This window comes from Lasioglossum baleicum, chromosome 5 (genome assembly GCF_051020765.1).
Source record: "Lasioglossum baleicum chromosome 5, iyLasBale1, whole genome shotgun sequence".
NCBI lineage: Eukaryota > Metazoa > Arthropoda > Insecta > Hymenoptera > Halictidae > Lasioglossum > Lasioglossum baleicum.
Genome location: NC_134933.1, coordinates 8,986,796 through 9,009,389, shown reverse-complemented (window position 1 = coordinate 9,009,389; position 22,594 = coordinate 8,986,796). Strand labels below are relative to the sequence as shown.

Here is a 22,594-nt window from a genome sequence, read left to right as displayed (position 1 = left end):
TCAAAATTTTCTAAACCCCGCTTATACGTTTACTTTTTTCATTTCCTATCGAAATTTCAACAAAAGGTGATTCAAATTTTATTGTCATAAAAACCGATGCATTCAGTAACAAAGTACTTTGGTACCAACACATTTCAATATATTAAATATATATTATTACAATATATTAAAGGAGATATAAAATTTTGTTTATAACATATATGTTTAGGACACATTGTCAAATACATCCTAAATATATTTTCAAATATGCTACATACGGCCAATTATTCAAAAATAATTTACACATACTTCTCAGTTTAATGTAACAATAAAATTCCTTATAAAATATACAACTATTTATACTCAAGATTAGTTTTTTTACGTCGATGTATAGACTAATTTTGGACAGTGCTGTTCGATGCAAGAAAAGGTAATTCAAATTGTGCTCTAAAACGTTAATTATTGGAAAAATGTGAAAAGTAAATTGCCGTAATATAACGTTTTCTTTCTTCTTTTTTTTCTTTACTTGTATAATATCACAATTATTTTAAGTATTAAAGCGTTTTACATAGGCTGATTGGCAGTTGCTTCAATATGTGTTTTTCTGTGATAATATTGGAACTTTTTTTTGAGAGGACACATTTAGCACTTTTCTTTTTTTATGTAACATATTTACTTGTACATGTCCTCTATCAGGTCCGCGTACATTTTGTGAATAATGTTCCTCTTAAGCTTAAGGGTTGGTCCTAATTCACCGGTCGGTACTGAGAAATCGTGTGGCAAGATTTGGAATTTCTGAACTTTTTGCGCATTGCTGATAACTTTTGTGTTTGCTCTTTTAACTGCCTGATCGATTTCTTTATATACCTGAAAGAAATATTTCATCGATATACCGAATTGTTGAACAGTGTAATTAATTATTAGTAGCAACCCACTTACAAGAGGATCACGAGTTTGTATCAGTTCTGTAACTGTTGTTGCCTTGCTTCCAATAGATTGTAACCATTTCAAAGTATCTGGGGTGAAATTATCTTTTGGCGCACCCGTTTCGTTGTTCATCTCAGTCTGAAAACGAATTGTCAAAGGTAATACTCGCGCGTAATTGACAACAATAACATTAAGTATAAATACTCTTACCTTCAGAGTAACCAACATAGTAAGGTACTTCCGCTTATCACCGATTAGTACAGCATTGCTCAATGCAGGTAATTCGGCTAATACTAATTGTTCTATATGAACTGGAGGTACATTCTCGCCACCAGCGGTGATAACTAATTCTTTGATCCTTCCTAAAAATTCATAAAATAATAGGAAATTTGCATATGTTGCAGCCTTTTTCGTGAAATATAAACGAAATCTTACCGGTCACATACAAAAATCCATCTGCGTCCTCCGTGCCCAAATCACCGGTGTGCAGCCATCCGTCTTCATCGAGTACTTCTGCAGTTTTCTCGGGTTCGTTCAAGTATCCCATAAACACGTGCCTGCCACTCATGCAAATTTCTCCTTCCCCGGTACTGTCGGGATTATCCAATTTCGTGGCGAATCCGGTCAGTGTTGGGCCAACAGCGCCAAGTCTAAGTTCATAAAAAGTATAATTAAGGGGACAGACTCTCGTTTCCAGGATAATGCAAAGATGGGGTTTTTCAGTAGTCAAAAGCGTTAGATAAAACGTCAGTCTAGGCCAGGGATCAGCAAACTACGGCCTTTAATCAGGCCCGCGAGGTTAATCGACACGAAAAAATAAATCAAATTACGTAAAATAAAAAGATCATGTAAAAATATCACTTCCTAATAAAGAAATTTTGAACCTGGTTTTTTTCGTTGCTCTATGAGTAGAATTAGCTAGTCATGTAAATATCTTCGAGCTTGCTACCCGGCCCCCTAGAGCCTAAAAATTTTACGTTCTGGCCCTTTCCAAAAGAAGTTTGCCGACCCTTGGTCTAGGCCACTGACGCCCTCAAAAGTCCTATTTTTATTCGGTAGCATAATTTGCATTATTCGGAAACATAAAGCTGCGCATGTAGCTATATTTTCATAAAGCTGCGACAGCTATACACGTTGCTGAATAATGGAAATTACGCCTCGTAAACGTATAAATAGGACCTTTTAAGTAGTTTTAAGGCGATCGCGATTGACCTTTTATCTATCGGTTTTGATTATAGACTGCACATTTTTAGGCAATTAAAAAGGAACGTATTGAGCGACATAGAGTTAGTTATTAGGGGTGGCAAAGTTAAACGAAACACCACCCTTTGTACTATTTTAAATCAAACCCCATAAATACATAAAAATCAGCAGTCTAATAATAACAATGCAACTAAGAAGTGACTTCTTACCTGCAACGGTCATTTGTACTTAAAGTATGCGCACCACCGCATTCCGACATTCCGTACGCCTCCAATATAATAATATCCAAACTCAGGAAGTACTGTTTGATTTCTGTACTCAATGGTGCAGCCGCAGTGACGCATACGCCACATCTATCCAACCCGAGTGCTGCCTTCACTTTGTTAAACACTAACCATTTAGCGAACAAGTAGCCCCAGTGCTTGAAATCGGTGCCTTTCAGTTTATTCAGATTATAATAGAGGCCTTGCGCCTTTGCCCAAGCAGCGATCCAGCTTTTGATCATGCCATTGTTTCGCGCGACCGATTGCATCCTTTCAAAAATTTTCTCCCACACTCTGGGCACACCTACGAAGACTGTGGGTCTTGCCACGACTAGGGTCTCGACTAAGCTACCCTTCAGTGCATTCTTGTCGGCGAAGTACACTGTGCCAGCGATTGTCATGCAGCAGAATATATCGATCACCTGAAATCATCTAGTGTTATGTGCGCCGGTAATTATGGAAATGGTGTAAGTCGAAAAACAAAAAGAAGTGTCCCGCTAACTCTGTTAAATTTGGATTCGTTTGAATTTTATATCGTACGCAAGCTTACCTGTGCTGCAACGTGAGACAGAGGTAGATAGCTAACTAAGACCTCCGAAGAATTTTCAAATTTACAAGCGTCGACCAAATTCTTCGCATCGTACACTAAGTTATCGTGATTCAGCATCACAGCCTTCGGATTTCCAACTGTACCTGACTAAAAGCAAAATGTATCAGTGTATCTACCATTTTCTATAGGCATCACTCCGTTTTCATGAAATTTCAGTTTTCGTACCGTGTAAACCAGCGTACAGCATTCGTTCACACCGATAGTTTTCAGAACTCCATTCAGTTTATCTTCGGACTCCGATTCTCCTATTTTGATCAAATCGTTCCACTACAATAAAAGAATTTTGATTAGATCAAGTTCCACAGCAGATTGTGTATTCAAAAATTATGAAAACTGACGCTCAAGACATCCTTGTCTTCGGGTTCACCCTCGTACATGATGATCTTTTTCAAATGAGGAAGGTCTTTCTTTATTTTCAGTATTTTCTCCAACTGCTTTGTGTCTTCTACCACTATTATATTGGCTCGACTGTTGTCAGCGCAATATTGGCACGCTTCCGGGGAGTTTGTGGTATAGACTCCAACGGCGAATCCTCTGAAAAGACGAAAGTATTCATTGATGTGAAGTGGTCGGACAGATTCAGATAAAATTGTGTATGTAGAGTATTTACCCTGCATAAATTGCAGCGATATCCGAGATAATCCATTCTGGACTATTAAATCCCAAGATACAGACACCGTGATAACGTTCTAAACCCAGTTTCAGGAAAGCCTTGGCTACGGTTCTCACTTGGTTCTCGTACTCTCTGGAAATTGAGATCCAACAAATAAATACATTAAAACGACAATTGTATAATATATTTGAAAAATTCTATTAAAATCAAAGTAATTTTTAAAGCTTATTACTAGATTGCAGATGTTTATGCAATTTTAAGAAAGTGGAATAAAACAGAATCTTATTTTGCGTGGAAGTAGCCTTTTTAGATCTGACATAAATTAAAATCATACTAAATGTCTGTCATATTTTATATCCTAGCATTTTTTTGAAAATTTTCAATAATTGCATAAATAAGATTCGCAGTGTTCTTATCACAGCTGGTTGGATCACCTAGGAATCTTTTGTTGTTAATGACTTCGTAACGAACCTAACCAGCTAGACAAGTTGAAATCTCAATATACACTTTCAAAAATCCCATAACTTTTTTAAAATTGGTCCAATGGACTTGAATTTTTTTTAGATGTTAGACCGGCTAGTTTGCTAGAGAACGAGTAAACAAAAATTTATTTAGATTGCAATTTGTAGGAATCATACAAAATTTAGAAAATTATGTTTTTTCATCTTTTTTATCAGTCTGTAATCTACGATTTTCACCCTTGATCTCTCATCTTTAAACGTATGTAGCTCATTGCAATGTTGACCGATTTCGATTTCAGTATGCATATAAGTTACCGAAATCTACAAAACACATTTTTTAAATTATTGTTACGAGGTTCAAACAAAAAAGTTGACGGAACATCATTTTTTAAATTGATTCCTACCAATTGCAATCTAAACAAATTTTCGTTTACTCATTCTCTAGCAAACTAGTCAGTCTAACATATTAAAAAAATTAAAGTCCTTTGGATCTATTTTTAAGAAGTTATGCGATTTTTAAGAGTGTCCACCTAATATTATCCCTGACTATTAGTTTGTTCGATAGCAAAAGAATCGTATCAAGCGAAACACATACCTGTAAGTATAAGTTTTCCTATTTCCATTAGCGTCGGCTCTCGTTACGAATGCAGTATGATCACCATGCTCACTAGCTGTTTTACTTAACAATCCAGGAACCGATATCGGCGGTATACCATGAACACCGCCCCCGCTAGTTAATTTAATTGTGACGCGTCCATTTGGTTCTGTTGAGGTGTGCGAATCTGCCTTCAAGATTTGATCCGGTCCTGCAGCAGCATCAACAAATGAAAAATTAACGATACACTTCGATAGTTTGCTCTCGCTCAGCCTTGTTAAATAAAAGATTTTGCGAGTACATACCATCCAGGCCGGTCATGCTGTAATTCGCATCATAGTACGTTCCCTTTTCCATCTTGTCCTAGTGGAATGTTAATCGAAAGATTAGTTAACGAAACAATTTGGCTTTTCTTTTATTTATTTATCATAGTTGTATTCAATTGATGTTACCTTTTCATCCAACGCGAACCCTTTTACCGCCCCATTCGATTGGATCGGCTGTACAGCACTCATATTATCTGAAACGAGAAATAATCACCGTGTACGTTAATTAACCGGTCGTATTAATAATCCATAAATTGGTGGTATATGTATAATCTGTAAGAATTCGGTAATCATTGAATTTGTTCATGCTGCTCGAGTCAAATCTCTCGATAGAGTTGAAATGAAAGTTCACGAAAGTAAATTTGAGAATTGTTGGATTCAAAAGTAGAAAATAATTGAATACTCGCTATTGTTAGTTAGAACATTTAATACATATACGGAAATTGAACGATTTAAAAATAAAATTTAAAAAAAAAACAAAATTTAAATGAAAGAAGATACAGAAAGAATTCATTAATGAACGTGAATATTAATTAGATTATAATACTGTGGTAAATTGTTCATTAACTAAAATCACGAACATTTTAATGTACTGGATTATATTGAAGCGACCACAAGTTTGATTCATCGTTATATATATTCTCGTGGTTCCTCTTCGGGGAATGCTAAAGGTCATCGACGATGACTTTTTCACGCGAAGATTATCGCGAATACTATTCGTTTCTGAGGACGCAGATAATTAATTTCCGATTGTGTGACGTATTTTTACCGAAACGAGAAAACAACAAATTCGGGTACAAACGTAGTGAAACAAAAATTTCTTTCCGAGCAGCACACGTTGAACTTCTGAAACCAGTATGAGCGTTGAATACCGAAGGTGAGATAAAAAGAGATGTTCCGTTGAAAATCGGATAAGATTAAACATCGAGTGGTAATTGTAAGAAAATGCTGATACTTCCATCAAGCTAGATGTCAGTCTTCCTTCACAGTAAGCTAAATCGTCTCGTTGTATTAAGTATTAAGTGCGTTAAGTACTAAGTGTATTAAGTATTAAGAGTATTAAGTGTGTCAAATATTAAGTGTATTGAGTATTAGGTGTATTAGTACTTCAAATGATTAGGGTGTTCGATCGAATAGAGTAGATGAAATTCGAAGCTGTTGGAAAATGTAAAAAATGGAAGGTGTTAATATATGATTTCTGCTCTAGTTAAATTATTCAGGCAAGAAATAACATACAACTTGGTTTCCATTTCTTGCAATCGATTTTGATTTTGCATAAAGATTCGCAGTCTAATAATTGATATTCATTTAAGATAATTCTATGCGACATTCATTAAATTCAGAATGGAAAGATCGTAAGAAATCGATTAAACAAACACCTGGCGAATACGATTATCTAGGTGCACGGTAGTGCACCAACCAAGTTCTCGCACTACCTCCTTTTACACGAAACAACTTATTGTTAGCCGTTTTTTAGAGGGTTATAACTCGGCACTGGAGGCAGATGGAGAGATGTAATTTCGTACACTTGTTAAATGCTATCATATCTCAATATTGACAAAACATTAATCTTCGTTAGCTTAGAACTTCGTTAGTTAAAGTTCATTAGCTTAGAAATACCTCTTACAATACTGAAAAAAGCTTTTGTAAAAATTAGTTTAAAAGAACGCTATTTAATTTTTAAAAAGTTACATGGAGGGCTAAATTATTCAAACTTGACCGTTACTTTTTAAACCAAAGGCCATAAAAGGTGTTAGGTAGCGGCCAAGTTTGAATAATTTAGCCCTCCGTGTAACTCTTTAAAAATTAAATAGCGTTCTTTTAAACTAATTTTTACAAACGCTTTTTTCAGTATTGTAAGATTGTATTTCTAAGCTAACTTGAACTTGGCCGTATTTTGTTTGATCTCACAACTTTTTACGGCCATAAGAACTTGGCTAATGTTTACAGAATGTTTTTGTTGGGATTAATAAACTTACAGAACTCGTACTTGGACCTTTGACTCTGAATAGATTAGTTTGTTACAGATTTTTGCATGGCGCATGTGGACACGTGTATTTCTTTTTATATTTGGTTTGGAAACGTATGCTAATGTTCAACTGCAGGTCTTTTGCTTAAATAGCGGCATCTATTACATCTGCATCTAATAAGATGACGCAGTTTAACATTATGTTATCGATGTAGTCATCTAGGTTGTTTAAATAATTACCGAAGCAAAAAAAGCGTTACAAAAAGTAACAATGCAAGGCGAAATTTAATTATATCATGTGATAGAGCAGAACTTTATCTTACGAATGGCACTGACAATGGCAATGGAAGTTGTAAATTGTGTTTCATTTCGAATAGCACAGTACATATCGCTTGACAATACGTGAAGAACCAGAAGCAGCGACGCGTGGCTTACCAATTAATTCGATTCTACGTTAAAACGAAACGAGTTTTCAAACTTTTGCTAACACCTTCTACGGGACGAATTATGTATTTATGTGTTATTATGTGTTTATGTATTGATCATTTAATGTACAGTTACATCGATTTGTTCCGGAGAGTCCATGGAAAAATTTTGAAAGAGATAACGCTAATCAATCTTTCAATTTCCTCTCGGAGATCCGTTCTTAAGACACAACACTGATCTCCAGTAAAGCACAATCAAAATAAATTGCTTAAAAAGACTGCGTGTAGTCATTTCAAACAATTTTCTTGTACATTTACTGCCACGTACAATACATTTACGCTAGATCTAAAATGGGAAACGGATGACACGTATTGTCTCGAAAATGTTGTCACCACAATTATATTATATTATATTTGCACGACTACGATTCTTCTAAATTTTTGTTCCATAAAACAGCGAAGAGAAATTGTAGATCCAGTTTAAAGCATTTTCAATCATATTATGCAAAAATATTCTGGGAAATGAATAAATTATGAAACGGATATTGAAAAACAAAGAATTATTGATCGAATGAAAATCAGACATGCGGATTCGTTATGCATTTACTCGAGGAAGGCAAGTGCAATTTAATGAGATGGACAGAAAGAATGAAATTTTTACTTGGCTCCTGTCTTGTGCAAAACGATCTTCTAGTTATTAAGTCACCGTGCAATATTCGTCCAGCCAGTGCGGTGAAGGGTCGTTCATTATCGGCGGTGTTTTGTAAATTTCACGTATCGTTCCTTCATTTTTTCTGTCTTTTCTGTTTTAACACTTATCCGTGTGTCAGGCGATGCACGGGCAAAGTACAGCTCGCTAGATATCACCGTTTACGGCTTACGGGCATATACGCGAGTCTATTACGTAAAGTAAAATATCGATAAACCATTTGTACGAGCAGCACGCGCTTTTTAGCGCGTTACAATAAAAGAGAGAATGACTATCGGACTATTCTCGTTCGAATAATGCAAATTACGCCTTGTGAACGTAAAAATAAGACTTTTGAGGGCGATCGCAGCCTAGACTGATATTTAACTCTTTGTACTCGGTTGTCCACTAAAAATTGCTGTAACATTATCCTAAATATTTAGGTATTGCATGAGGCATTATACCTATTTCATACCCGTAAAATTTCAGAAATCGTTGGGAATGCAAATATTCTAGATCGGAAGAAATGTTTAATTTTCCAGTTGAAATAGTGCAAAGGGTTAATCTAGCGCTTTTGACTAGATAACTATTGGACTGGAAAGAAAGTTCGTAGCGATAAAATTAAGGTATTTATTCATATGTTTATTCAATAACACGAGAAGTTACCTCGTAAAACGATTAAACGACGGTTAAACGAAACCCCACCCTTTGTACTATTTTAAAACGAACCTATTCGCTTTTCCCATAAATGCATGAAGATCCGCAATTTAATAACTAGACTGCGGCGTACGAAAATGTACAAAAAAGGCATGAATATAAAATTAGATAGGATTTCCTACAATTTTTGTTTGTTCCAGTTCTGCAAATGCTGTTCCCATGAAAAGTAGGATTTCATTTCATTCCAATTTCTTGAAATTTGTCTACAAAAATTGAGAAATCCGTAAACATCTAGTAATAACTAGATTGCGGATCTCTATGCAAAATAAAAATGTTTTGCATTCATTGTGGGAACAACGTCACGATATTTTAAAACTTTTCTAATCTTTTACTATGAAAAAGGGCTGTGTGAAATGTTTAAAAAAGGCTGGAATACGTAAGAATACGGCTAGATTACGTAAAGTCTCGATAAACTATTCGTACGAGCAGCACGTGCTAAAGAGTTTCGATAAAAGAGAGAAAGAGAAGGGGAATGACTATCGGACTATTCGTTCGGGACTGACCCTGACTATGAATAATGGTCCAGGGTCGTTGATCGTACATCTCGATCCGCGAAATCATCATCGCACAGCGGATAGATCGCTCGGCCCGTTGCTAGCTGGCCTCGCATCGAACACGTTCATCTATTGATACAACAACACCGAAGAACGTTTATTGTTTCGAGTCGTTGACATCGTTGACACTTGCTGCCGCGCGTTACCGTCAACGTGGCATTGCCAATCCGATGAAACCGATCGATCTCAATTAGTCTACCGAAGCACAGTGGACTAGAAGCTTCAAAAAGAATTACGAGAATTTGCGATTTCAACGGATCTCTCCGAAGCTTGATAACCGAGAGCTTTCGAGGTCGCTCTGATAACGTAGCCAACACCAATATAATTCAATATTCAATGCGACCAGTTCAATACTAAGGAAGCTTATTGTTATTGCGTATTGGTCACCTAGTGGCCTTTTCCCATACAGTATTGCCAGAACCGCGGATCGACTTTACGCAAGATAAAAATCTTACTCGAAATAGAAGATACAGTGTATTTTCTTCTTTTATTCATTGTAGACATTTTTCTAGTATCTTTACTCTTCCGCATTTCATAATTTTGGTCGTGAAAACGCACCAAATTCGCGATCTAATTAGTACACTGAGAAAAAATCCTGTCGAAACAAAAAAAAATATATGTTGATTCAATAAGATGTACTATTGAATAGTGCCAATATCATATGAACTTATTTTAATATTTAATACTATTGAATTTCAATAGCAAAACTCATTTTCGCCAATCATATAAGCGAATAGCTTGGCATCAATGTTTTCAAAAAAATAATACATTTCTCAAATTTTTTTAACAACATATCTGATTGAAGGAAAAAGAGAAATATTACGAATAATAATGTACGGTATTGAATCGAATAATATTTTCAATTCAAATACATCACGATTTGCTTTTAAATTTCATACTATTGAAAAGAATACATTGATATTCATCGAAGTAAAATAATGACAATAACACGCGTGTTATTGAAGTAACTACTTTTTTTTCTCAGTGTACCGGCTACGAAATGTGTCGGACATATATGTGCATTGTTTTATAAAAATTACAAGACTGAATTTATTTGGATATTTCACAATTTTTATAGCAATGCGTGATTAAATAAAGAAGCATCTTCATCATTTCAATAATTAAAAAACAAAGAATGCGAAACCGGTCGTGGTACGGTTAGTGTTGATATAATTAACCGGCGGATTTTGTGCATTTACGACAAAAATCAGTAAATCAAATTCGAAGCAGTGAAAATATTCCAAGGTTTAAAAATATTGTTGTGCTATTGTTGGCTTGTTAAGACGATTAGTATTTTGCAATGAATGCAGACAATGCAGTCTAATAATAATATCTATAATCTGCTGTTTGTATAATGCAATTGTTGTTTCGTAGAAAGAACATGCCGCTTTCTAGACCACTACGCTACCGCTGCTGCGTCGTGAATCAAATATTTCGTCGGAATCGACGTCGAAAGATTTTTTTTATACTGAAACTGAATGTTTGGGTTTCTCCTTGAAATTGCCGCCTCGAAAATACTGAATACATACGCAAATACTAGAAATACATTTCTAGCATGGTCGGGGACTCGGTATAACAACATGCTATAGTAACCTGCTTATTTATTAAATAACTATCGCGCCTGTGTTGTATAATGGTACTCGCTGAATAATTTCGTTGTGGGTGTTACGCCGTTACCGTGTTAATGGGTCACAGAAAGCCTAGATAATCGAACTGAATTAGATTTGCTAGATTTTATAATTATTCTATTTGATTTTATTATATTAGTTTCGATGTGTTGCTGCAGCGACAAATGATTCGCCGAACGATCACGAACAAATTAAAAGGCACAATAATAATAATAAACGTCTGAAGATAATCGAACTGAATTAGATTTGCTAGATTTTATAATTATTCTATTTGATTTTATTATATTAGTTTCGATGTGTTGCTGCAGCGACAAATGATTCGCCGAACGATCACGAACAAATTAAAAGGCACAATAATAATAATAAATGTCTGAAGGTTCATCGACACTTGAGTTTTGCATAAAACTGAATAAATATGTCTAATGTGACATTGAAAATTACTTCGAATTCGTAATATAAATCTATATACATGTCACAGATACTTTCATTTCACGAATTAATTACGAAAAAAGCTAATTAACACTTTAGCTACCCGGAAGTTTATTAATAGACTTCTTAACGATCATGATATGGCTAAAAACAGCTTGATATCTTTCATACTGAACAACAAGCACGACAAATCCACGAAATCGCGTTGCCAAAGACAGTTTATTAAGCTTGTCATTTTTGCTGAACAATTTGTTTGAAGAAATTCTCGATTATTTACCTTTAAATACTGATACTTTGTTAAGTAATCGCCGGCGAAGGCAGAGCGGTAATTTGTCCATTAATGCAACAGCGCCGAACTGTTTGTAATGAACAACCGCGAGGCAAGCTGTGGTCTGATGCGTAGTTATTAAATTTTTAATGTTAGATTGTACGATCGAATAGTGTTCATGACAGGGCCAGCCCTTCGCAAGCGAATATATCTGTGTTAGAACGTTAGAGGCAGTGTGTTACCGAAAGATTTTTATGTATCTCCAAAGAAAACGCTTAGCTGGAGGTCAACAGACTGTTTGGTGTAATTTAGTTAAAGGAATAATTACCTTTAAACAGTAGAATAACCATCTTGGCGGCTTTCGAGGTAACGCGTTAAGATTCCACGAGCGAAACTGACGGACTCGCCAAAATCAATAATAGAACATCACACCACCTTTCGGCGGCACATTCAAACACAAAATGGATATTTTCCGCGTTTACGCTTTGCTTTTTTAGAAGAAAAACTGCCAGACACGTTCGCAAAGTGCATTAAATGATCTATCGTATACCTAAAACACTCCTGACACATTCGTTCCTCATCTATGACAGTGCGAAAGCGACAATTATTTCTGTAATCTTGCTATGAAAATTCTACAGTCTAGAACAAGTCATTGTCAGACGCGAATTAATTGTTTTTCCTTTTGAATATCGATGAAAGAGAAGCGAATTAGTACTCACGTTACAGTATCGAAATATTTGGTCGATTGTTCGCGTAATTGAAACGACGCCATTTCATATCCGTATAATGATGCGATGCTTCCGTGAGTCACTTTAAACAACTGGTACACGATCTAATCAATATAGGGTCGGTAAAGAGACACCGAGCTGTTCAGCTTTTTAGAAGTAATCAATGCAAAAGATTTCATTATCAACAATACGTAGGAACGCGGAACGATAAAACGGAGTACAAAGAAAGAGTATAGTAAAAAACGATATCTATAATTATTTACAGTGATTAGTAGACAGCGGATCTTGATGTATAAAAATTTTATTTTGCATAAATTGCAATCTATAGAAGCTAAGTAAAAAATTATTTTGCTCACTAATAATTTTTATATGGACGAAATAGTATATCGCCATCGTTAAAGTCTTTTAATCTTTTCATTATTTTGAATTACATTTATTATTTTGTCATGAATGCATAAAATCCGCATTATAGTGATTAGATTATAAATCTTCGTGTAAAAATTGTCTGCGGCAATTGCGAGAAACTGGAGCTACTTCGACGTTTCTTTCTCACGAATTGGAACGGTTTTAATTCGTTTCCAATTGACTAATTTTTTCAACGCGATAAGAAGACAATGAATTATCGTTTAAATCGTAAAAAAAAAACCCGCGCACTGTGTGCTCTATTAGATGACACGCGGGAAGCACGGGAACAACCGGCTTCGACCCGTTGCATAACGAATTCAGAAATGTTGTATACTCGCTATGAATACCTGATTAGTCGGTAGGAAAAACCGATATTAATTCTTCATTGATATGAAAATAAAAAATTAGGTATGGAACGGATCATTAAACGTGCAATCGCGTGCTATACGTCATTGGATGCAGGATGCAATAACGCTGACGTTCGATATGACCTGCGCCCGGATGAAGATTCAGGTACAAATTATGCAATTCGAAAATACGGTATCAAGGCCGACAACATGAAAACATTAATATTGTTTTTGGTGTTACGGAACACGATTATCCAGCAGAATCGTCTTTTTCGTAAACATATATATGCATATATATATTGTATATATACGATAATCAATACACTAAAATTTAAATATAACTGGATATTTAACAAATTGATAACGATATCGCTGCGCAAATATGTCCACTGGTTAAAATGTTGGATAATAAACGGAACTGTCGAGTAGCAGTAAACAGAAAATAAGAGATGTTACGAGAATTTCGTGATTAGCTGGTAAAAATATGTATATTGGCCGATAATTATAAACGAATCGAAACGATAGATGTGACTGCGATTACACGATATTTTCATCATTGCTGAGATTCGTGTTGGAAGAAGAGCGATGAGAAAAATGAGGGAACGGTGGAAAGTTTAGACGAAGCCAGGGTATCATGTGTAACTCGTCGAATTATTTGAAAATTATTGACGAGATTATTGATGGAGACAGTTTCGAGTGTGATTAACTGGTAACAATATGTATTTTTAACCGTCTTCGAAAAAGGAGGAGGTTACTCAATTCGATCCGTATGTGCCTTTTTTTGTATGTATGTTCACCGATTACGCCGAGATGGATAGACCAATCGGAACGAAACCTTTTGCATCTTGTAGAGTATGTCCCCGGGGCGGCCCCGTGAAAAAAATGTTGCATATTTTTATTCCTTACGACTTTATTTGCGAAAAATGAATTATTTCATGTATGTTCACCGATTACTCCGAGATGGATGGACCAATCAGGACGAAACCTTCTGCATTTTCTAGGGCATATCTCCCGATTGGTCCATTGAAAACAAATTTTGCATTTCTTCATTCTTCGCGGTTTTTATTGAAAATAACCAATACATAAGACCGAAAACCCGTCCTACGGTATTCTAAAAAACACACCACAAATAAGGAACTAAAAAGTATGAAATAATTTCCATTTAATTTATGCGAATACATACGAACTTAAATACAATACAATCTTTTCGGAGGCGGCGCAAAATTGAAAATTTTCGACATTGGAAATTACGAAAATCCTTAAATTCTTCTACATGCTTTCACATATTAATGTATCTTCTCTTCCCATCTACTGATTTGCAAGTTCACCATATTCCAATGAAATCATAATCGACAACATCTGTCATTTGTATTCACATAAATTGAATGGAAATTATTTCATACTTTTTAGTGCGTTGTTTTGACCGATTGTGAACGGATCGAACTGTAGGTGTAACTGCAATTACACGATGTTTACATCATTAATGAGATTCGTGTTGGAAGAAGAGCGATGAGTAGACTGCGGACTTGATGGGACTCGTGAGAAAAATGAGGGAACGGTAGAAAGTTCAGAAGAATCGGAGGCAGGGTATCAATGTGTAATTTGTTGAATTGTTCGAGAATTATTGAAGAATGTCTTGCAATTGATAGAGACAGTTTCGAGTTCGCACAAAGATCCGCAGTCTAAGTTTCAGCTGACGATGTCGGCAGCAAACTTTTCTTCTATTGTGATTTTCTTCCTCTCTGTTCTGTTGGAGATGGTACCGTTAAACGCCTGGTGATTCGTTTGAACGCGGGAAGTGGGTCTACGCGCTCGAATAATTTGCTTTATGGAATTACCGAACCAAGTCCAGTTACCAGTATCGACGTGTTACCGACACGTTACAGTTACAATTACTTGCCAATTACTGTAATTTGGAATTGCAGAAATACAATTACAATTACATGTAATTGTAATTGGAATTGCAATTACTTGACGAATCACTGTAATTGTAATTGTGGTCCGCAATTACAATTACTGGTTGAGCGAAAGTAATTGCATCCAATTCCAATTACATGTAATTGTAACTGTAATTGTTAGTAGCAGTTACAAGACTTACAAGGAATTGCAGCTACCAGCCACAATTACTTGTAACTGCTACTAACAATTACAGTTACAATTACATGTCATTGGAATTGGAATTGCAGAAATACAATTACAATTACATGTAATTGTAATTGGAATTGCAATTACAATTACAGTTACATGTAATTGTAATTGAAGATGTAATTAATTACTCATGTAATTAATTCCTGCCCAACTCTGGTTACCGATACTAAACAAAGAAGCTCGGGGATAAACCAGTCGAACATCGAACAACCACCGAAAGTATTTTTAACACAGAGCCTATCAATCATCTCGAAGAAAAGTCACAAAATCAAGTAATTTTATCATCGTTAATCAAAAGTGCAGAATCGACGCGTTTCTCGCCCACTCAGCGTCCACGAAAATTGGCTAAAATCAAAGCAATTTATGTAACAAGCTCAAAATTGAGAATTCAAGATTTATGGTAGTGTTAATCAGTTCTTCACTGGCCGTAAGCAAAACCACTTATTGTTATCAGACTGCGAATTTGTATCCAAAATAAAAATTATCTGCAGCCATTACAAAATGATAAAGCAGTATTTTAACTATTTTTTTATTCATGAAATATTTCCAATATTTTACCATTTTTATCATAAATGCATCAAATCCGCGGTCTAATTATTATTACCTAGAGTAGACGATTAAACTGTAGATCTTTATACGGAAATAAAAATGTTCTGCATCAATTTCAAGAAACAGGGTTTTCCTAAAAATCGATTTTTTTCGAGTTTCTAATCGAACCCCCACCGTTTATGTTGTAAATGCGAGAATGACGTTGAGGTAAATTAATGCGTAAAATTGTGCTTCTTATCGAACAGATGTTAGTAAGATCATCTACTCCTTGATCGCGTAAAAAAGAATACTCGTGTAGCTTATTATTACATATTATTATTCAAACGTTTGACGTAAATCTTTTACGTTTAACATAAATTTTTTACGTTTGACGTAAATCTTTTACGTTTGATCTAGATCTCACCTCCGGTTCTTCGCGTTTTCTACGAATATATTATACATATTATTATCTTGAAACATTGTATCGTACGATTAGTATAAACCAACCATTTTGATTTAGCTGTATCCGTGAATAGTACAATTTATATTTGTTACAATACTTTTTGATACTGGATTTACGTTTGTTAATATTGCAGGGTCCTACAACAGGGTCCTAGATAGCATATTATTCCACTCTGACAGGATTGATAGAAGTAGCACAATTATTTGAAAATGGAGTGTTTGCGACGCTATAATACGTACTGTAACAAGACGACGGATGCTTAGCTTATTATTGTTGCAGGGTTCAATTAAATATTAAAAATCCAAGTCATCGAGTTGGACGTAACAATTCTCCATCTACAATTACCCAGCATCCCTGAACTTGTCGCCATTAAAGCTTTACCTTGTATAATTAGAGCTTGTATAACTATTACGTCACAAACTATCGAAAGAGCACGGTAATTCGTGTTTTGTTTGCTTTGAAAAATGCGTCGTTGCTGCTAGACATCGTTTTTCAATTCGTTACATTAACAATCACGCTACATATTCTGAAATTTTTTAACTTTTCTGTACTCGATTTTCTATCGAGAACAAAGAGACTTATGAATTTGACTTAAACATCGGATTTTGGAAAATACAGTTCGTTTCTTGAACAATGATATTTTTTTCATTGCAGAAATAAAATTAAACCGCATCTTTCGGAGGCTGTCGGTTAATTGTTATCTCAAATATGTATACACAATATCCGTCTTCATTTTTAGATTCTTTTGTTTATACATTCTGGTTTTAATGTTCTGATAAAAACAACATTATCTTGCAAAGTATGCATTGATACGCTGATCTGTGAGTGAAAACAAGATCAATCTTTGGTCAAAGATTTGCAGATTACACTGTATACATATGTATGTATCTACAGTCCAAATATCAAATATTTTGAATAAAACATAGTTCGTGAGAGTGCTATTTCATAATTTATAAACATTAAACCATTAATTAATTTATATACCTAACATATTCAAACGATGTGGGTAGATGATTACGTGGTGCCCAACGTGGTTCGGAAGTATTCGGAACCCATCTTATACAAACTGTAGGTCCCGTCGCGAGAAAACCCTGGCATTTAAGTGCGACGTAAAATAACCATTAAAAACAAAATATTCAAACGATTTATGTAATACTATCGGTTTTTGTTAGCAATTCCTCGCGTGTGTAGTCTAGGTGAATGAACCATAATGTTTACTAGCAATAAATTGTTTGCATAAATTTTTTGTAACAATATTGCATACAAATTGATTTTCTCTTATAAATACTGTTACGAGTCATCGCATACATTATATTATATTTATAATTTACTAGCAGCACCCGGCACGGCTTCGCCGGTGCTAAGAGTGAGGGGAATTTAGATTTTGATCTTAAAAAATAAATAGCGTAAAAACCTTCTCCATGAAAAAATACACATATGTGCCAAGTTTCATGTTGATCGGTCAAACAGTTTCGAAGTCTATTAATCATATATATACAAACATCCAGAAGAAGAAGAAGAAGAAGAAAATTAAGAAGATACCACTTCGATTAGCAGCAATTTCAATGAAAATATAAATATACACTCGAACTATGAGTTGAGCAATTTTAATCATGTTGGTATTTAAAAAACAGTACAAATAGATAATGTATAAGAATAATCCAAGGTACAACATTATGATTGGTGATAACATTGTTTTATTCGATCTTCGCTAAAAATATGGCGATAGAGATGCTATATCATATATCATTGATCGCTGGTCGTTCCGCGTCACAGAAAATTGCATTCAAACAAACAAAAGCACGAAATGATATTTAATAATCGAAAAATACATATACTCAAGAACGATTGAATTGTTTTTTTACATTCTGTATTTTTCACGTAATAAGTATTCTTATTTTCCCCATACTTTCACATACAAGTTTGTGGAGTTTTTATAGCTACATAATATTCCACTTCTTTTATTATGATCTAATGTTATATGGTTATTATTATGTAATATCATTATCACTTGTTCGCTTAGGTAAGTTTGTTTCGAATCCAGAGAATTGATTTATTTTTTATTAAAAAGTATTAATAGAAGTACAACTTACCTGAACAGACAAGGTGTCTAATTTTAATGTTAATCTACGATGACGGTTCGTCAGAGGTTAAAAAGAGGTGCACCGACCTCCACGAGTAATAAATGTGCATTTTAAGTCGGAAATGTTGTGTCGGAGCAAAAAATTCATACGCATTCGCGCATTAAGATTGTTGAAATCGTCGTTTTCATAGCTTTTTGGTGTGTTTAGCGAGAGGTATACTGCCGTACGAAAAATGATGGTCCCTTGCGATACTAAAACCGAATCGACAAAGATAAGCCTCTAACAGATGTGGCGGAGACTCGTTTCCAAAATTGCAAGGGTGCGGGATTCGCCTTCTCACTACTCGATAATACAAAAATGGGGTTTTTCAGTAGTCAAAAACGCTAGATAAAAGGTCGACCTAGGGCGCTATCGCCCTCAAAAGTCCTATTTTTTAGTTTACGAGGTGTAATTTGCATTATTCGGCAGTATGCTTCCGAATAATGAAAATTACGCCTCCATAACGAAAAAATAGGACTTTCGAGAGCGATAGCCTACATCGATCTTTTATCTAGCGTTTTTTGCGAATCCCGCATCTTGCAATCCTGGAAAAAGGAGTAATTCTACAATATAAGGTTGAAGAAAGTTTGCTATATCATACTAGAATAGCAAACCAGCAAATTACTAGACTGCGGATTTTATGCACTTATGACAAAAATGGGTAAGCACAATTTAAAGCAGTGAACATATTAAAAATATTTAAAGACATCAACGTATTGGTTTCAGCTTAATCTGATAATTAAAAGAAGAAAGAAATTTTTATTTCACTCTTGTGTCTTGCAATCAATGCAAACATTTTTAATTTTGCATAAAGATCCGCAGTCTACTTATTACAATCTGGAACTTCGAAGCGTCTTCCTCGAATCCAGTTTTCTCAAATAGTAATGCAATGAACCTAATCAATCGATCGACTTGTAATTTCATACAGAGATACAGATAAGTGTACTTCGCAGTACGGAATAACTAAAGACAAAAATTAATGGTCGTGTTTAGTCGGATTTTGCTTTGATACGAGGCCAAATTATGGTTGAAGTTACGAAGTTACGATAAAGATACCAATTCATCCCGCGCGTTAGATAAGAAGTAAAGATATTCAACTATTCCATAATCACGACGATCATCGTTTTTAAAAATGTAAAACGTTCATAGTTACGTGAAAGTTTGTTGAATGTTTGCAAAAAACAACATAGTCACATTTACGTGACATTTTCATGAATATTTACAAAAAAACGAACATCAACGCCATCTTTCTCTAGATAATTTTTGTACGACGTACAGTCGGTGTACAAAGTATCTGTACACATTAAAAAAACGAATTACTTTTTCAAATTTGGACCTAACAACTTGAGTTTCTTTTCAGACGTTAGAAGGATTAGTATACTAGCTAATGTGTAAATAATTTTTTTTTAATTGTTATTGGTCGCAATTGCGAAGGAAATAGTAAAGGTCACGATATTTAAATATTTTATCTGTACCTGTAATGAAAATTTAGAAGGCGACTTTGGTAGTTCTAAGTAAGTTCTATACTTGTACAAAGTTTCATCGAAATCGATCAAGCATGTTACGAAATATAATTGATTGAAAAGAGCAAAAATCGTAAGAATCTGCGATTTAAATGTATCGCAAACCGTAAATTCAAAGATTTTTACATCTTACAATGCCCATAGCTTTTTAATTTATCCGTAAACCCATTTCAATGAACTTCGTATACATACATATAATATAACTTACTTAGATTTACAAAATACACGTTTTAAATTTTCATTACGGGCACAGATAAAAATTTTAAAAATCGTGGTCTTTACTGTTCCCTTCGTAATTGCGACCAATACCAATTACAAAAAAAATTATTTACACATTAGCTAGTAAACTAATCCTTCTAATGTTTCAAAAAAATTCAAGCTGCTGGGTCCAATTTTGAAAAATTTATTCGTTTTTAAAAGGTGTACGAATACTTCGTACACCGACTATACATATATATGTACATATGTACCAGGTAAAAATCGTGGATGAATCAACCGTCGACTTGAAGGTCGAAGCTTGCTCTCTACAACGAATGCTTAAAACTTATTTAGTGTTCAAATACTTTCCGAATTCCGAAAAAGAGCAGGGTTACTTTTGGTTTTGAAAATTCGTTTGGCTTGGTCAGGATCGCTGTGTAGGAAGAAAGTCGCCGAAGCAGTACGGCCGACAAAAAGAAAGGTTAAAGAACGAGCACGTGTTGACCGTGAACACGTTCCGCGACCCGTCCATGGGAAGTGTTAGCGAGCTTCTCCCATTTTACTACGACGTGCATGATATCCAGAGTAAACGTGAATAGTATGTATGACAGGTGGAATCATTGAGTTTTCCATTGACGTTGTGCGACGCGATTGGTCGGTTCCCGATGCCGGTTCGAACATCCGATTCCGGGCAACCGATCACGTTAATCGACGCGCCAGTCACGCTTTTCCTTCTACATAGAATCGCGAACGGTCGGTCCACAAATGTTGTCTCTACACGAGATTTATAAAACTACGGGCCCGTAGAACACGGTAATATCGTTCCCAGATAGTTTATAATGCTCGAGATAACGCGATAACCGCTGCGAATCCTCCGCAAAGTGGGGAACGAACTTACAACCCGTTACCGGCGATCACGCCACATCGGAATCCACTGTTTTGAAATCACTGCCGTAGCCATAGTTTGCAGTTTGCAAATCCTCATCTAACAACGCCATATCATCAATCAAAACACCGTGTAAATGAGTATTATCCATTGTATACTCGAACATACAGGAAACGTCCAAAAATGACGAGTCGATTTAGTCGACGTGTAAATGTTTGCAGGCCTAATGTCTTCTTCTTGTTTCATTTATCATTAATTAGCAAAACAGCGTACACAGTTTAAAGAATAACTTGAGAAAATAACACAGAATAGCTCGAAAATTGGCGAGTCGATTTAGTCGACGTGTAAATATTGCAGGCATAAATTATAAAGAGTATAAAGCGTACCGTTGAATATATAGAAAAGTTCGAAAAAAATGACATAAATATTTGCAAGTGTCCTCCTCGTTTATTCTCCTCGAGTGTACAAAGTGTGCAGATAACGTTCAAATATGACGAGTCGGTTTGGTCGACGTGTAATGTGTCTGAAAGGTTTAGGGTTCGCCTACTTTTCTTCTTCCAAGAAAGCGGTATTTTGGAAGGTGCAGACGATCGAGGTGTACGACTGAAGTAGAAGGTAGGTGAAGTGGCACGCGCTTACCTGGTATGACGTTCGTTGAATCGTAATTTTATGGTGACCACGGAACAAACGAACGCGAAAACCGTTTTCGCGTTGACTCTCCTGTGTGTGCCCCTGACTCCTTCCGGCCGACAACTTCCACGCGACACGAACGTTCTTGCGATACTGACGTCGGGAACACGCTGTGCCCGCCGTGATAATCCACGCTCAACTCGCGATCTACACGGATCCACACGGTGTACACTGCCGCTATTCCGTAAGCATGTGGCGGGGATCGGCAGGCTGTACTGATGCCGGTCGACCAACACGGTTTTTTCCTCCGTCGACTGACTGGAAAATTCGGTGAACAGTAAATACGTCTCCAAAATCGAATACAAAATATATGTACTTGAGGCAGTCTGTCAAGGAATCTGTTGTGTTTTTAATCAAATTAATCTGTAAGATGAATAAAAGTGATCGCGGTTGTTTGTCCTTCTTTTTATACTATGTATCTTTTAAAAATGCGTACAGATTGTGTCCCCTGAGATTATAGCTACCATTGGTAGTAGATGATGAAATTATTAAAAAAGGAATAACATATCTCTCTTTTCGTTTGTATATAATGTACATGCAGAAAGTAGAATTGGTTGGTTATGATCAGACGCGTTCAGATGATTCTTAATGATGAATTCATTAAACAATAATTCAGTGGTGTGAAAGAAATGGACATGGTTGCGCTTAACAACTTAAACGATTATTTTCATAGAACAATAAATGAACTGTACAAAAGAATTTTTCTTCGATTCGAATTCTGTAGAACAAACAAATTTACACGATCTGCTGCAGTCGCAATGTAAAATACAATCCAAAATGTACATTTTGCTACTACTGTTAACTGTCAACATTTTAGAAGGGACAAGATAATCGTGCATTCGAAAGGTATCGGATACAAAATGATTATTTTAAATAGTAAAAAGTAGCGCAATTTAAAAT

The 22,594-nt window shown here is 35.4% G+C and overlaps 1 protein-coding gene across 3 annotated transcripts; it reads right to left on the bottom strand.

Annotated features, from left to right (window-relative positions):
* Positions 1-578: 578 nt before the first annotated feature.
* On the bottom strand, positions 579-21,890 carry Bgm (acyl-CoA synthetase bubblegum family member 1). 3 transcript variants are annotated; one of them, XM_076423731.1, is made up of 13 exons: positions 11,984-12,074; positions 5,104-5,171; positions 4,957-5,014; positions 4,652-4,862; positions 3,593-3,727; positions 3,321-3,516; positions 3,148-3,249; positions 2,923-3,069; positions 2,319-2,794; positions 1,342-1,556; positions 1,117-1,268; positions 919-1,044; positions 579-846 (listed from the first exon to the last, which is right to left on the bottom strand). In XM_076423731.1, the coding sequence occupies exons 1-13, from the start codon at positions 12,003-12,005 to the stop codon at positions 652-654; spliced, it is 2,103 nt and encodes a 700-aa protein (XP_076279846.1). In that variant the 5' UTR covers positions 12,006-12,074; the 3' UTR covers positions 579-651. The 3 variants fall into 3 exon arrangements, with proteins under 3 accessions (XP_076279846.1, XP_076279845.1, XP_076279844.1); XM_076423730.1 differs by lacking the exon at positions 11,984-12,074 and adding an exon at positions 21,644-21,890 and having other exon boundaries at positions 579-1,044; XM_076423729.1 differs by having other exon boundaries at positions 579-1,044.
* Between the last annotated feature and the right edge of the window lie 704 nt (positions 21,891-22,594).

Excerpts from the sequence above, each read along its gene's own strand:
- Bgm (XM_076423729.1), bottom strand. The coding sequence starts at position 12,005 with ATGGTTATTCTACTGTTTAAAG. Across the intron at positions 5,015-5,103 it reads GGTTCGCGTTGGATGAAAAG|GACAAGATGGAAAAGGGAAC; the intron begins GTAACATCAATT and ends ACATTCCACTAG. Across the intron at positions 1,269-1,341 it reads TGGATTTTTGTATGTGACCG|GAAGGATCAAAGAATTAGTT; the intron begins GTAAGATTTCGT and ends ATGAATTTTTAG.